Source organism: Xiphophorus hellerii, chromosome 2, assembly GCF_003331165.1.
Source record: "Xiphophorus hellerii strain 12219 chromosome 2, Xiphophorus_hellerii-4.1, whole genome shotgun sequence".
Classification (NCBI taxonomy): Eukaryota; Metazoa; Chordata; class Actinopteri; order Cyprinodontiformes; family Poeciliidae; genus Xiphophorus; species Xiphophorus hellerii.
In genome coordinates, this window is record NC_045673.1 from 32,143,478 (window position 1) to 32,160,354 (window position 16,877).

A 16,877-nucleotide genomic window follows, 5' to 3' on the forward strand; every position below is an offset into this window, starting at 1 on the left:
CTGCCCGACGCCTCTCACCTTGGGCAACTCCAGAGTGGAAGTATGTCCAGCCCCTCTCAAGGAGGCTGGTTCCAGAACCAGAGCCATGCGTCGAGGTGAGACCGACTATTTCTAGCCGGAACCTCTCGACCTCACACACTAGCTCCGGCTCCTTCCCCACCAGAGAGGTGACATTCCACGTCCCAAGAGCCAGCTTCTGCAACCGAGGATCGGATCGCCAGGGTCCCCTCCCTCTGCTGCCACCCATCCCACACTGCACCTGACCCCTTTGGCCCCTCTCACAGGTGGTGGGCCCATGGGAGGGGGGACCCATGTTTCCTCTTCGGGCTGAGCCCGGCCGGGCTCCATGGGTTAAAGCCCGGCCACCAGACGCTCGCCATCGCCACTTTCAATATTATTTCCAAAATATTTTGATTTTGTAAGAAAGTTGTTTATGAGCCAAGATCTGTTTTCTGTGTTATGTAGTGCAACAAAGCTTGATGAACTTGAACTTCTCCTGCATGGCCTTAATCTGGGGTACCTCAATGACATCATGACTGTAAGTACCACACACTGGGACGAGATTTAACTTGCGGTGTGACGCACAAAATTTCTGCTTCAGTACAAGCAAAAATTTAGAAATAGTTTTTTACTTATTAAACTTTAGACCTCAATTTGTGTAAGTAGCTTTTTGCAGCTTTAGGAAAATGCATGAAACACATCTGCTGCAGAAACAGCTGTTAGGCTGGATTTGGTAAATTTGTTTTTTTCTGATACACATGAGCACAGGAAAACGACATCACCTGGAGCTACCTGTTGACCATGGAGAAGGAGGACTTTGAAAAGGTAGTGGACAACATGAGGAACAATATTTTGTGCACAAGTTTAAACTTAAAAAAATACATTTTAAACCTTTTAGTTGCGTTTAAAGTGCACAGAATCCACTAAAAGACATCTTTACGTTTTTTTGCCGTTTGTCAGATTGGCATTACCAACCCAGTGGACCAGCAGAAGGTGTTGAGTGCTGTGCAGCAGATGCACTTGGACAAAGTAGACCTAGACAAGATCCAACTGGGAACTGGAGAGAATGGGTAGGATATGGGCAATGTTTAAAAAGTTTATTATAGTTTCAGAACAATTGTTCTCTGCTTCTGGAATACTTCCACTAAATTCTAAAATACTTAGTTCCATGTAATACAACAATGTGACTACATAGTTAAAGAAGTCTGGTGAGCATACTGAATTTATAGAATTGTTATAAGAAGATTAGTTTTTTACTTAAAGCCTTGAATCAAATTTAATGTGATGTTTATAAAATAATCAAATGTTTTATGGTTTTTATTTTTATTGCATGTTGGCTGCAAGCAATTGTGTACTACTTTTATTTATCTTATATGCAGCTTCACAGCTAAAGAGATTTTTTGTCGGAGTTTCTAAACTAACAACGAGAAAAAGATTTAAAATGTGCTACTGTTACTTTTTTTGTCATTTTGTCTAGGAAATTTACTTAAATTACTGAAGAAAAAAACTCCAAAGCTGCTAAAATTTTTATATTTAAAAACATTTGTTTGCTCTTCATAACTTTTAGTCAGGAGCCAGTTGCGCCTCCTGAGCCGCAGGTTTTAGATCCCTGCCTCACACCATCCTGCACATTAATCTAGGCTCTGTCTCCCCAAAGCTACCTGTCTGTTCTCCACTGGAGGTCATCCATTCCCACCAATGAGCATTTCACCATGGTGGCACTGCACCTCCCTCTCCCATGTCCATAGCCTAACACAGAGCCAGGCTTTAATGGTTTAAACAGCACTCTAATGATGTGTGAGGTGAGGGCTGATGGGTAGCTGAAATAAGTAAGGAAGCTACAGCAGCTGAGACTGAAAGTTGCTCATAGTTCATAGTAAACAGTTCGGTCAAGAACACATCTTCTTTTGTGGCATTTCAAGTTTGTTTTGGCCATATTTGTATTTGTCTTGAAATATGTAAAAATAACTTACAAAGAAAAACAAACAAATAACTGCATAGTTCTGCAACCCAGAGTTGTTAAACGCTCCAGCTCAAGTTCTCCACCATGTTGAGCCCCATGAAGAGGAAGCCTCCCCGGAGGCCTGGATTTGAGGTCCCCAGCTCTAGCACCAGTTAAGCAATAGAGCTGGTTTAGAGGAAAAGCCCCCTTCGGCCCATCATCACTCTGTGTCCTTAGATAAACTAACAGCAGGAAAAAGGGAGGTGTGGGTGCTGCAGAGGCTGGCTGACACTGTTTACTGGCCCCTCTGACAGAGTGTTAGGAGGGCTGGGATGGCTGCCTGCTCTGTGCCCTTACCCAGGGAAATGTACCATTAAGATAAGAACTATCTACATCTCACAGTTCTAGGTGATGGGAAGAGACACGCAGAAGGTTGATGAATATAAAAAAGCGAATCATTTAGCGTGGGTCTTTTCAGGGAGGGAGGACAAAATAGATGAACATTGAGTAGAAAAGGTTTGGCCACCTGCTCGGATTTCTGTAGAGTTTATTGAAGAGGAGTTCCAGAAAATGACTTGGACAATGTGAGCTCAGAGCTGCTCCAAACTATCAATCTGTCTGCACTGTCATAGCTGAGCAGCTTTTGCACACTATGATTTGTTTCTTAATGTAGACGTAATTTTTAAAGTTCACGTTAAAAAAGGTAACCTTTTAAAGAATTGTTCATCTATCCTGGTAAGCATGTGAGACTGGATGTCTTTTATATCCTGGTTGTTTATAAAAATGAAGCCGCAACTTTTCTTTCTCAGTTAGATTTTTACCAATCAGCGTATAGAATGGCGTTATTTGACATCCTATATTATCAAATATAGCATGTATCGATTATTAAATTCATCTTCAACTTGCATGTACTGTATCTACAGTAATAAAAAAACATAAAATGCAACTTAATACAGCTTAAGTTTAAAAATTTACTTGTAAAGCTTACATTTTTTTATTTTAATATCAGCTGTAATATTTTATTCTCAGTTTAGGGATGTTTAAGCTATGGTGTTGGCTTTTCTTAAGAAGTGTTGAAAGACTGTTAAATATAAAGTGAAAACTTGGTACAATCTTTAAGTAATTTCTGTCTGTTTTTCTAAATTATGTTTTCTGCTTACAAACATTAAGAAATTTTATTGGACGATAAGTTGGCCTAGAAATGTTTACTATAAATGATAATATTGTCACTTTGAAACCGTTTCCAAGTAATACAATTATAATAGCATAATACAACAAGTTCGCCTCTCAAAGACTTATAAACTTACATTTTGTACAGATCACTCCAAACTGGAACTGGGAGACATCTTAAATATCCAAAATAAAACACCATTAACCAAAAACGATAAATGAAATGGATTATGAAATATCTGTGAAGAAAACTACCCTTCATAAAATATCAATCATCAGAATGGACCTTATTGAGCTTATTTTAAATTACCATGCGATTAATTGCTTTTTGCAGCAGGCTTATTATTCCTGTTAAGTTTTTCATGTTTTGCAGGTGTGAAGATCTGCAAAACTTCCTCCTAAGTGTGCGTCATCAGTGCTGCTACCTGACGGAGATGCTTCAGGATGTCATCAGCCGTTTCCCCCGTCAGGCCTCTCAGGTACACCTTACCTGTACTGGTTTCCTTATTTGGAGCCATGGGGGTCCACAGAAATCCCAGTTCATTTCCTAGTTTGATTTTAAAGCCACATCATGAAGTGTTCAAAAGAAACAAAACTGTATCATGTTTGTTTGTTCTTTCTTCTGACAGTTACATTTTTATCAATGTGTTCCAGCAATAGAAACTATACAACTGACTGGTTTTATTTAGTCATTACAAACCAGAACTTTGCTTTGGATCACAGTTATTAATCCCTCAACACTTTAACTAAGTAAGAAACAGAAATGGTGCCAAGCAGCACATTTAAGTGATAGCTGGTTAAAAGTTACATGACAGAACGTAGAACTCTACACTTTAGTTCTTTATATAGACGTTTTTTATGTGTACAGCTAGAAAACAAGGCTGTATTTATTTGCTATGTGTGTACCGAACCAGAAAGTGACCGAAGCAAACATATATGACATGAATTCATGTATCATTATTGATACTGTGTCAAGCAGTCATTAGAAATGCAAAAGTTTGACATTGCTATTTGGTAATGGAATAATAAAAAAAAGCTTCAAATTCAGTAGATACATTTTTTCATACTGCAGCACATTGCTGTTACATCAGATACTCCAGCCAGATAGAAGTAATTTGATCCAGCCAAAAAAGAGCATTGAGATCATATTTGACATGACAGTTCAACATTATTCTGTCTCATGTTTCTCACTGTCAATGTCTGTCTAAGCTGCAATCTTAACGTGTTGGTAAAATTGACGTTTTTTTGGTCCTCCAAGCAGCTGGTCATCTCTCTGGACCCGAAGAAGGAAGCCCAGACTGTCTGCAGGCAGCTGGTTGTCCAAACTAAAGACCTGCAGAAGGAAGTCAGCTGCCTCCACAATCTGCTTTGCCAGGTCAGCATACATATACATTAACACACTTTTACATTGAATAGCTAATACTTTGAACTTGAGAACAGATAATAAAAAATGATAATCAGATTCTGAATTAATTACCAAACAAAAATGAGATGGAAAAGCTGCAAGTCCAACACTACGTTCACGTTTGGTTCTTCCTTGTGGCCAGGGATTGACCATGAAATAGACTTGAAGTATGATGCCACCTGAGTATGTAGAACAGGATCAATGATGCTATTGTTTATTCCCCTAAAATGTATTCTTTATACGCTATTGAAAAAGACTATTTTGTGTAGAAATTGTAGTATTGCTATTTGTGTTGCCTTAATTCTCCTTATACCGACCCATCACTCCACGCACATACAAAGCACAGGGGGAAATTCACTAGGAAATGTTTCTTATAACTATACCATCTTTGCTACTTGAAGTGCACCCATTGCAGTTTTTTGACCAATCCCTAATATTTAAAATAAAAAGCCTGATTCTGATTTTGGCAGATACAGTTTTTGTTTTTTGTCTGAATGTTGCTAAATATCAGAGGTCACGCTAGACTTTTTTGTTCTCCGTCATCTTGACCGACAACATAAAAAACAATCCATCATGTATTATTTTTATCCATCCATCCATCCATCCATCCATCCATCTTCTTCTGCTTATCCGGGGTCGGGTTGCGGGGGTAGCAGCTTCAGAAGGGAGGCCCAGTCTTCCCTCTCCCCGGCCACTTCTTCCAGCTCTTCCGGGGGAATCCCGAGGCGTTCCCAGGCCAGCCGAGAGACATAGTCCCTCCAGCGTGTCCTGGGTTTTCCCGGGGCCTCCTCACGGTGGGACGTGTCCGGAACACCTCACCAGGGAGGCGTCCAGGAGGCATCCTGACCAGATGCCCGAGCCACCTCAACTGGCTCCTCTAGATGTGAAGAAGCAGCGACTCTACTCTGAGTCCCTCCCGGATGACTGAGCTTCTCACCCTATCTCTAAGGGATAGTCCAGACACCCTACGGAGAAAACCCATTTCGGCCGCTTGTATCCGCGATCTCGTTCTTTCGGTCACGACCCAAAGCTCATGACCATAGATGAGGGTGGGAACGTAGATCGACCGGTAAATCGAGAGCTTTGCTTTTTGGCTCAGCTCTCTCTTCACCACGACGGACCGGTACAGCGCCCGCTTGACGGCAGACGCTGCGCCAATCCGCCTGTCGATCTCCCGCTCCCTTCTTCCCCCATTCGTGAACAAGATCCCGAGATACTTGAACTCCTCCACTTGGGGCAGGACGACCCCCGACCCGGAGAAGGCACTCTACCCTTTTCTGGCTCAAGACCATGGCCTTGGATTTGGAGGCACTGATCCTCATCCCGGCCGCTTCACACTCGGCTGCGAACCGCTCCAGCGAGAGCTGCAGATCACGACCTGATGAAGCCAAAAGGACCACCTAATCTGCAAAAAGCAGAGATGAGATTCTAAGGCCACCAAATTGGATCCCCTCAACACCTTGGCTGCGCCTAGAAATTCTGTCCATGAAAGTGATGAACAGAATCGGTGACAAAGGGCAGCCCTGGCGGAGTCCAACTCTCACCAGAAACGAGCCCGACTTACTGCCGGCAATGCGGACCAGACTCTCGATGTGAAGACAGACAAAGGGCCTGGTACCCCATACTCCCGGAGAACCCCCCACAGGGCTCCCCGAGGGACACGGTCGAATGCCTTCTCCAAGCCCACAAAGCACATGTAGACTGGTTGGGCGAACTCCCATGCACCCTCCAGGACCCTGCCGAGGGTGTAGAGCTGGTCCAGTGTTCCACGACCAGGACGAAAACCACACTGCTCTTCCTGAATCCGAGGTTCGACTATCCGATGGACATTCCTCTCCAGGACCCCTGAATAGACCTTGCCAGGGAGGCTTAAGAGTGTGACCCCTCTATAATTGGAGCACACCCACCGGTCCTCCTTTTTGAACAGGTGGACCACCACCCCAGTCTGCCAATCCAGGGGAGCTGCCCCCGATGTCCATGCGATATTGCAGAGTCGCGTCAGCCAACACAACCCTACAACATCCAGAGCCTTAAGGAACTCTGGGCGTATCTCATCCACCCCCGGAGCCTTGCCACCGAGGAGCTTTTTAACCACCTCGGCGACCTCGTCCCCAGAGATTGGAGAGCCCAACCCAGAGTCCCCAGGCTCAGCTTCCTCAATGGACGGCATGTTGGTGGGATTGAGGAGGTCTTCGAAGTATTCTGCCCACCGGCCCACAACGTCCCGAGTTGAGGTCAGCAGCACACCATCCCCACTATAAACAATGTTGGTGCCGTACTGCTCCCCCCCCCCCCCCCCCGAGACGCTGGATGGTGGACCAGAATCGCCTCAAAGCCGTACGGAAGTCTTTCTCCATGGCCTCTCCAAACTCCTCCCACGCCCGAGTTTTGCCTCAGCAACCACCCGAGCCGCATGTCGCTTCGCCCGCTGGTACCCATCCGCTGCTTCCGGGGTCCCACAGGCCAAAAAGGCCCGATAGGACTCCTTCTTCAGCCTGACGGCATCCCTTACTGAAGGTGTCCACCAACGGGTTCGAGGGTTGCCGCCGCGATAGCACCGACAACCTTGCGGCCACAGCTCCGATCGGCCGCCTCGACAATGGAGGCACGGAACACGGTCCACTCAGACTCCATGTCCCCCATCTCCCCCGGGACGTGTTCGAAGTTTTGCCGGAGATGGGAGTTAAAGCTCCGTCTCACAAGGGATTCCGCCAGACGTTCCCAGCAGACCCTCACAACACGTTTGGGCCTGCCAGGTCTGACCGACTTCCTCCCCCACCACCGAAGCCAACTCACCACCAGGTAGTGGTCAGTGGACAGCTCCGCACCTCTCTTCACCCGAGTGTCCAAGACATACGGCCGCAGATCCGATGAAACAATGACAAAGTCAATCATCGAACTGCGGCCTAGGGTGTCCTGGTGCTAAGTGCACATATGGACACCCTTATGCTTGAACATGGTGTTCGTTATGGACAATCCATGACGAGCACAGAAGTCCAACAACAGAACACCACTCGAGTTCAGATCGGGGGGGGGCGTTCCTCCCAACCACGCCCCTCCAGGTCTCACTGATTGCCCACATGAGCGTTAAAGTCCTCCAGCAGAACAAGGGAGTCCCCAGGAGGAGCACTCTCCAGAACCCCCTCTAAGGACTCCAAAAAGGGTGGGTAATCTGAACTGTCGTTCGGCCTGTAAGCACAAACGACAGTCAGGACCCGTCCCCCCACCCGTAGGCGGAGGGAGGCTACCCTTTCGTTCACTGGGGTAAACCCCAACGTACAGGCGCCAAGATGGGGAGCAACAAGTATGCCCACTCCTGCCCGACGCCTCACACCTTGGGCAACTCCAGAGTGGAAGTATGTCCAGCCCCTCTCAAGGAGACTGGTTCCAGAACCAGAACCATGCGTCTAGGCGAGACCGACTATTTCTAGCCGGAACCTCTCGACCTCACACACTAGCTCCGGCTCCTTCCCCACCAGAGAGGTGACATTCCACGTCCCAAGAGCCAGCTTCTGCAACCGAGGATCGGACCGCCAGGGTCCCCTCCCTCGGCCGCCACCCATCACACAATGCACCCGACCCCTTTGGCCCCTCTCACGGGTGGTGGGCCCATGGGAGGGGGGACCCATGTTTCCTCTTCGGGCTGAGCCAGGCCGGGCTCCATGGGTAAAAGCCCGGCCACCAGGCGCTCGCCATCGTGCCCCCCCCTCCAGGCCTGGCTCCAGAGTGGGGCCCCAGTGACCGGCGTCCGGGCGAGGGAACACGAAGTCCAATGGTGCCGTTCATCATTGGGGTCTTCGGGCTGCGTTTTGTCTGGTCCCTCACCTAGGACCTGTCTGCCTTGGGTGACCCTACAAGGGGCATGAAGCCCCAGACAGCATAGCTCCTAGGATCATTGGGGCACTCAAACCCCTCCACCACGATAAGGTGGCAGCCCAAGGAGAGGCTATTTTCCTATTTTTATCCGTCAAATTCTAATCATATTAACATAGGCTATTTTTATGCGGTTTAGTTAATATTCACCTACTTGAACCATGTGTCATGAATTGGTGCGGTGGATGTGGTGAGGCAGACGCAACAGACCCAGGATGAGGTAAAGATAGTAATTTTAAGACTGAATAACGTTCAAAAACAGTCCACAAAGATTCTGGCGGCACGGCTGAGCGGAAACCAGGGCTCACACCGGTAGCAACAGAATGATGGCGTGGCAAATGAACAGGCAGACAGAAATCACACAACAAGCGACGAGGACCCGACAGACGCAGACACACAGGTGGCATTAAATGCACGGGAGGGTAATCACAGAAACGAGACACACCTGGGAACAATCAAGGGGAAGACAGGACAACGAAGAGACTCAAGGACACCGAAAACTAAATAAACACAGAAAAACACGGAACATGACACCATGAAACCAGATCCCATCACACATAAAGCAAATGAACACATCTAACTTTTTCTCCGTAGTGACACAAACCACTGACTGTGGCCCCAATAACTTGTAATAAATTAAATTAAATGACTCCACTTTAATTACCAGCACTTTCACTTGCTGGGGTCTGAACGCACAGCCTCCCTCAGTGTATTATAAGCCTGGCGGCCCGCCATGCTTTACTAGACCCCCTGCCAGACTAAGCGTTGCTTATTTATGTTTTTAGGAAAATATTAATAAGAAAAAAAATTATCGTTTTTTTTTTTTAAAGCCGGATTGTAAGCGTCTCTGTTGATATAACGTTTAACTGGCGGAGCAGATTTATTTCTAAAAGATAAGTTTATAGAAGATAGGTTTATAGTTCATGCATTTAAAGCCGGCAGCGCTCGCACCAATCACACAGCTGGCGCCTCTGCACGTTTGCCTTGCGCTGCCGCTGCTTGAGCTCTTAGTTTATCTCAGCACGGATCATGCGCGCCTCCTTTCACTCAAACTGGACACTGGCTGACCTGTATGAATATTTACATTTACCCTCTGTGATGAATTATGATTCTTTGGAGAACTCTATATTATCAAGGTAAGAGTTTAAACCCACCATGTTAGCTCTGGTTGTGCAGCTCTATGTGAACCGTAGGAATAACTTATAGTCGCACTTTCAGACGTGCACGTTGACGGAGCGGTGAGAATGATTTATATTTGTGAACAAAGAATTATGTGGGGCATTTACATCTCAACACGCTGCACAGGTATGGCTCTGTCTGCGCTGATAAAGTTTATGTCTGTGTTCCCGGTTGGTCGGAGCATTAGTGGTTAATGAACCAGCGCTAACCTCATTATGCAGGTTCAGCCCGGTGAGGAGATTTCGCGTTCGCCTCGTAGTCACGCATCACGCTGGTTTTATATTATTTTATCATTATTTTATTATTATTATTCCAGTTAGATGAAGCACCAAACCATATCAAAAGCTTTGTCCATTTAGTCAGCCAGAGTTAATCCGCGCGGGCTCGCGGAAAACTCGTCCCACAAACTCGAGGAACCACAACAGTTTCTGTGGCCTTTATTAAAAACTCAGCAGACACGAAATGTTAGAGCTACTAAAGCCACATTAGCGGCATTAAATTAAATGTCCCGTTTGTTGCACATCTCTGTGCAGTGTAGCAGCTTTAACTCATCATTCAGAACCGGTCCAAGGCTGTATGAGGCCTTGAACAGAATTTAACTTTGATAATTGGGGTCCCTCTTGCTGCTAAAATCATCAGCATCTCTAACAGCTTCTGTGTTCGATTTAATCTGGGAGAGGGAGAGTAGTTTAATTGGCCAACCTAAAAAGCAATAAATTGTAATTGCAGTTTACTAATGTGTATTTGTGAACAAACAGAGCTCAAACTCAAAGATTAAATTCACAGCATCAGATTGTAGGTATGGTAACAAAACAATCTAACTATGAATACTATTCCTTGAAGATGTACCAAATAAACTTGCCAGCTCCTTAAAATCTTACATTTAAATGTTAAACAATTTAAAATCTTTTAATTAATGTATGCTGAAACCATTAAATCAAATATAGGCGCATTGATCATCTCAATAAACAAATGTTACATTTATGTATCTGTGGTCTGTGTTAAAATATTAGCCTTTATGTGGCTCCTGAAGCCCTTGAGGGGCCTCAGGGAGCCGCTGACTTAATTTGGATTAAACAGAAGTGCAAACAATTGATTTTCATTTTAATTGTATTTTTTGATTAGTTGTTTTTAAGACAAGTTGTGGATTTAAATAGCATCTCACTAGCAATGTTTTCCCGTAACATATAATTATCCAGTAATATTTTTAAATTTGCTGTCAACTTAACATCTTTTAATACAAAAACACAGTGGACTGCCAGTGGACCACCTCTGCGCCCCGACCACCGGACTTTCTGGGGGAAACCCTGCAGATGCGTATTAATACAATGCCTTGAAGCAACAACATCAACAATAACTTTTTTTAAGCAATTGTTGTAGCTCAGGAATGTGGGAAGAGCTACAAGGCAATTTCCTAGACTGTTCATATAATTTTTGGGGGAGGTTTTCTGAGCATTTCCACTGTGAAAACCAGGACAGGGTGGATGCAGAGCAGGTAGCTCTTCCCACTGCAGTTGTGTTGACCAACATGACTATCCACAAAGCTGTCTGGAATACAACTAGGACGAAGATAATCCGTGCACAGATGAGCACTATGTACAAGTCAATTTAAATATATTTCATACAGCAGTTCCTGCTAATGAGTTTTTCTTTCTTGAAAATTCAAAACCACTGGGTTCCATGCAGGAATATATGAACTTTGTGGAGCCGTGACAGGTATGTGGAGGAGCACTTGCATGTGTATACTTGAATCTCTATGTATATGGATGTGTTTGCATTGGTATTCCAAGAAGAGTCGGTCCTGACAAGGCAGAATACTCACAGCCCATAAGTCAGCGCCAGCATGACATTGACCTGTCAGCACACAGACACCGAGGTGGAGGGATGATATGAGGAGGGGGGTAAAGGAGGGTGGAGGGAGCAGACCAGAAGCTGCAGAAAGTTTGAGATGTGAGAAAGAATTGTCAAATGAAGGTAGAGTGTGACGTGAAGGAACTAGGTAAAGGATTGGAGTAGATTAATAAGTTAGTGTCCTGATACCTGTGGTGATGGAGTCATTGGCTGGGTTGGATTTTAGCCAACAGAACTTCAGAATTATTGAACTTTTCCCATCCAGTCATCATAGCTCCTTCTTTTAGTTACCACTGTCATCAGGCCAAAGCAAACACTCAAATTTTCTTGGGAGTAAAAATATTCATAATTTTAGTCCCATTCGCACAAAATAAATGATATCTGGAGACCCCATGTAATAAATAAATTACTCTCCACTTACTCTTTTTATCTGCCACATATGAAACATACAGACATCTCTCTGCATCGACTCGAGAAATGATAGGAGTTGATGTTAAAGTTACTTTGCCTTCTCTAAAAGCAGCTTAATTTTGCAGTTTTTAATTTGCTGTTCATTATTTGTTTAATGTTTTGTCTTCCGCAACTTTCCCCTAGAAAAGGATGTGTTTATAATGTTAAATATGAAGTGTAAATATTTTGAAAACTTCACAGGAACACTGTCATGGCTTTTAATCAGAGGATCTGGACAAAGATCTGTCGTCTTTTTTCATTAACATCGCCTACATTTGCTGTAAGCCTTTCAACTTTAAACCTTCTGTCTCCATGCAGAGACTGACCTTTTTGTGCTGTATTCTTCTTTTTATAACTTTATTAAAGGACTACTTTGCTTCTTTATTGAACTCTAAATTATGATTGATTAGCTCCACTTCATTATGAGAGATACGTGGACTGCCCTACTATATTGCCCTTCAATAATCATTAGATTTAGATAGAGAAGACAGGCATATCCGGCTACCTGATGCAATAGTTCACTCCTCCCTTAAGGCCAGTTCACACTACACAATTTTTCGTCCAGATTTCCCCCTTTACAACAATCTTGGAACGACCAACGTTCCAAGATTGTCCCTTGCGATATTCGTAACCGATCATTCTGTAGTGTGTGTTAGGACTGATCGGGTCCAGTCGGTAGAACATTGGGAATGTACAACATGTTGGACTGTTGGACACCACACGGCAACCTACGGTTTTTTGTCTGCTAGTATGCCTCTTAGGTTTTGGAAATGGGCCGACGATCGGCAGACAATTCTAAAATCGTGTAGTGTGAGTTAGGCATTACACTAAGGGAATGAAGAGGGGAGGGTCAGTGGAGAGCACCGGAGTTGAGCCTTTTTTCATCCAGTGTCATCAATAGAAAGAAAAAGGCAGGAAGAAACGATAAAGCCGATAAATTAAAATGAGGTTGATAACTTTCATTTATCGTGCGATTAATTGAAATATTGTTTATTGCAACAGGCCTAGTCATATATCGTTTTGTATTTTATTAGTTTGTAGTGATCCAGTCCAATTTTGACAAAATGTACTTTAAATTGACTTTAAAAGTTGAAGTTTTTAAAGATTACAACTGTTTATTTCTTTTTACCATGATTTCATAAACTAAGTTCTAAGAAACCATTTAAGGGAGTCTAATCTTTAAAAAACAGTGGTAAGCATATTTAATATACATACAGTAGATTCTAATGTCAGGTTCTAAACTGAGAAACCTCTCAGAAAATGCCATCAAGGAGTTTTACGTCGGTCTTTTGAATATTTATCTATGTGAAGTTTCCAGGTCCTTGTCTGCAAAACATAGCCAAATCACCACTATGCTTGACAATTGTATTAAGTGTGTGTGCTTATAGGCTGCTGTGCATTTTGGCCTGTCATCTCTGCTGTAGTCTCATCTATCCAGAGGAAGCTGTTCCAGATGTCTCATGGCTGTCATGGTACATTAATCTTATGAGAGAAGCTTTTTTTTTCTAGAATCTCTTCCAGTCACTGATCTTGATGGAAACATTTGCAACTATCTTAAAAGGTTCGTACTTGTAAAATAATCTTCTTTGTTGTATAATAATGGACTTTAGACTGTTTGGATGTCGTCTTCCCAATCTGTCACAAAATAAAGGGCCACAACAAGTGATTCACTATAAGCTTCCTGTGTCAGCTTGTTATTGGTACCATATGTTTTTATACTCGAGACCAGAAAACTCCCACAAAACTGCTGAAACACTGATTCCTTTAAATCAAGACTAAAATCCCACCTATATATGTACTGTACTGTATATTTGATGATGATTATGCTAGATGATTTTGTTAATGGCATTTGGCGAGATTTAATATGTGTTGTCTGTTTCATAATTGACTATTGTGTTGTCAATTATGAAACAAGCAGTTTGAACTGCCTTGTTGCTGAAATGTGTGATACAAATACACCTGAAGCTGCTGGTTTTACATAAGTAGTATCACGCTGAACAGTAATCAAGAGATTACTTCTTTCCTCAATAAGTCATCTGGAAACAGTCCAGGTATTCTTGATTTTTTTTTTTTCATTTATGTAGCTTTTTTTTGGCTTCCATTTGTTTGTACATGTGCAGTATCTGTTATTGTTACTCTTGAGGTTAGATGGACAACATTTTAGAGCCAGTTTAAGACTAGATCAAGTGTCCTTATTTTTCCATTGACTTGAGGTTGGATTAAAAAACACAAGGTGAACTTTATCAGATGATTTTAAGGGGCAGTATGTGTTTTCCAGGCACATAGTGTCATTTTATGACAGAACAAGTAGCTATGTTGCCTGCAGTTATTATAAAAGTGCTTTATATATTAAATATGACTTAAAGGAAGTTTTACTTCATAATATAACACCTTGAAATTGAGCCTCCGTCTCTTTAAAAACTCCTGCTCTTTCTGAAACTCCACCTTCAAGAAGTCATCACAACATGGCTCCTCTGTTAACCCTTTAATAATGTTTTTACCAGCGTTTCACTGAGAGGGAGATGATACCAGGTGTTTGCTAATTGCTTCTGCCTAGTCTGAAGGAGCTGAGTGGAGAATTGCAGGAAAGGGCTGCTCTGTGAGATGGAAACCTAGAAACTGTATTTCAAAGGCAGTGCTAGGTCCACTTAGGCCTTTTGCATGGCTGAATGGTAGCTACAGGACAGTAAATGATTTCTCAAACAGGTATGAAAGAATTAAAGCAACACTCCAGGTATGTTTTTGATGAGACAATGGCATAACATGATGTACAGCTCAAAAAAGTTGATTTTAAATAGTACTGCTGCTATAATGGCATTTCATGTCTGCTAAGTATTGTAGAAAACATAAGACAAATGGTTCTAGTCTGGAGCTTTTCAAACTTGAGGATAGGTTTGTTCTGAGCCATTGTACAAAAAGATCATGTTATTGGATAATGCAATAAGTTTCTAAGATGTTGACAATAAAGTCTAAGTAAAAAAAAAAAAACAACTAAAAAACACTTTTCATATTTTGTGGGATTAACTGCAGCTATATGTCAAAATTCCAGCAAACCCAAGAAATCTGGGTTCACTGCCAAACTGCAAACTCCCAAGTCATGTTTACCAGAAGCCACCCTTGACTCAGAGCGGTTCCATTTTCACACCGTCAGCCTCTGATTTGAGATTTCACCATCATGACTTGACTGACCAACATCCGCAGCTCCACTTGCCTGGTGACTCCTGGGGGATTTGGCACAGGAAGTTTAGGTGACTCACCTTTGCGAGTCACGCTGTAGTGGTGCAGTGGGCTCAGACATGTCTTCATCCACTAACTAAGATGGTAGTGTTCTCATGCTGGTACACAAGCAGATATTTCCCACCCAGTCGATCCTGAAACTGTGTCATAATCCTGGCTGGATTAAGGAACAATGTCCTCTGCTTGCTGCCTGACGTTAGACATTTTGCAGCCCAGGGCCTGGTGCATTTAGCATTTTTCTGGTTATATTAAAGCACTTTGTGTGTTTCTTGACATCAGTACACTTTTCTCTTTTTCAGATGGATGCAGCTAAGGATTGCTGTCAGCTTCCTGAACCTGATTCTCAGGAGAGAGTCTGGACCTGGGCTGTGACCGGAGTTGGTGTGAGCATGCTGGGAGCCGCGCTCTTCCTGTTCCTCTGCAAACCTTCAAGGGCCGCATGAACACAAGAATTCATGAACATTAGAATGAAAGGATTCATTCTAATGTCTTATTTGATTACTGTAAACTATATAAAACAGGGTTACATTTCAGGCATGGTTGGGAAGTTTAACTTGTCTTCCTTCTGTTTTCTTCTTGTAATTAGTTTGATTTTGCTCTTAAAAGTGTTTTGAGTTAGGCTGAAGGTTAACCAAGAGATTTTGCCTCTGTTGCCAAATAAAAAATTGGGACATTTCAATTTTTTCCCCACAATTGTAAGAAGCTCAGCCTCTTTGTTTGAGTCAAACAACAAAACATCAAGAGTGCGGCGATGGCGCAGGAGTAAAGTCCTAAAAGCGGCCAGCAGCGGTTTGAGTCCTGGCCTATCTCAACCCGCTTTCTGACCACTCTCCAATAAAGACCAATGGAGCCAGAAACATACCTTTAAAAAAAAGAAACAAATGTAGACATGTTAGCTATTTAGCAGTGAGACTTCCCATCAGAAGTTCAAAAAGACATTCCTAGTTTGTAATTGAGGTGCACAGATCAGGCTTTTCTTGGCAAAGGCTGATTTTTGTTTTCCTTTTTGCCTCAGAGAAAAAACAAAGTAAACATTAAAGATTATTTGCTAGGTGTAGAAAGATTTTTATACAATAATAGTTCTAAGATTATAGCCATTTATCCCTAACTTTCTCATGAAACTATAAAGTCAATCTTGTAGATTCATTTGTTTATAGGTAGAAAATGGAGAGTTTGTAGTCTAGAGGCTTTTATTAAATAGAAGAAAAAGATTTTGTGTTTTTAGTAGTTCATCTGCTGATCATTTTGATCTCTGACTGGTTATCTGAAAATCTTGTCCTGAAATAAAGTTTATTTGATGTGGGTTTTGATGGGTCAAAATTCTCTGTAACCAGTTGAAATTTTGAAATTCAACGTGAACTGATCTACCAATCAGAGATGTGTAAAAGCAATTCCTCCTTTTTTGTATTCTATAGATTAATTCCAGGTTCACTCTTAACATATAAAGATCTTTGTGTATATTTGAATGCTTTAATGAAAGCAGAGTTTTGTGACACATCACGGCTACTGCAAAATCAAAGTAGAGCTCTTAACTGTGCCAAGCCTTTGACTTGTCGGGTTTTTTGGGGGGGGGGTTCCTGCTTTTCTTCCACGGAGATCATGTGCAAAATCCAATTTCCCCGTTAATCTGGTCTGGTGTGGGTCCCGGGATCTCCACATACACTCGGGCCTGATCAAAGTCGGAGGAAATACCGAGTGACACTGGCTTACAGATTTCCCCTGGAGACTTCAAAAAGACGCCCATAAATAATCCAGTTGAGATGGACACGT

General features: G+C 43.0%; 1 protein-coding gene across 1 annotated transcript in view; it reads left to right on the top strand.

The window, feature by feature from the left end:
- asz1 (ankyrin repeat, SAM and basic leucine zipper domain containing 1) overlaps window positions 1–15,972 on the top strand; it is a 46,331-nt gene extending 30,359 nt beyond the window's left edge. The window contains exons 8-13 of the mRNA XM_032578120.1: window positions 466–538; window positions 769–825; window positions 961–1,070; window positions 3,486–3,591; window positions 4,374–4,487; window positions 15,407–15,972. Of these exons, the coding sequence (XP_032434011.1) occupies window positions 466–538; window positions 769–825; window positions 961–1,070; window positions 3,486–3,591; window positions 4,374–4,487; window positions 15,407–15,550 (604 nt within the window). The 3' untranslated portion in view covers window positions 15,551–15,972. The remainder of the gene's footprint in view (window positions 1–465; window positions 539–768; window positions 826–960; window positions 1,071–3,485; window positions 3,592–4,373; window positions 4,488–15,406) is intronic.
- The last annotated feature ends 905 nt before the right edge of the window (window positions 15,973–16,877 follow it).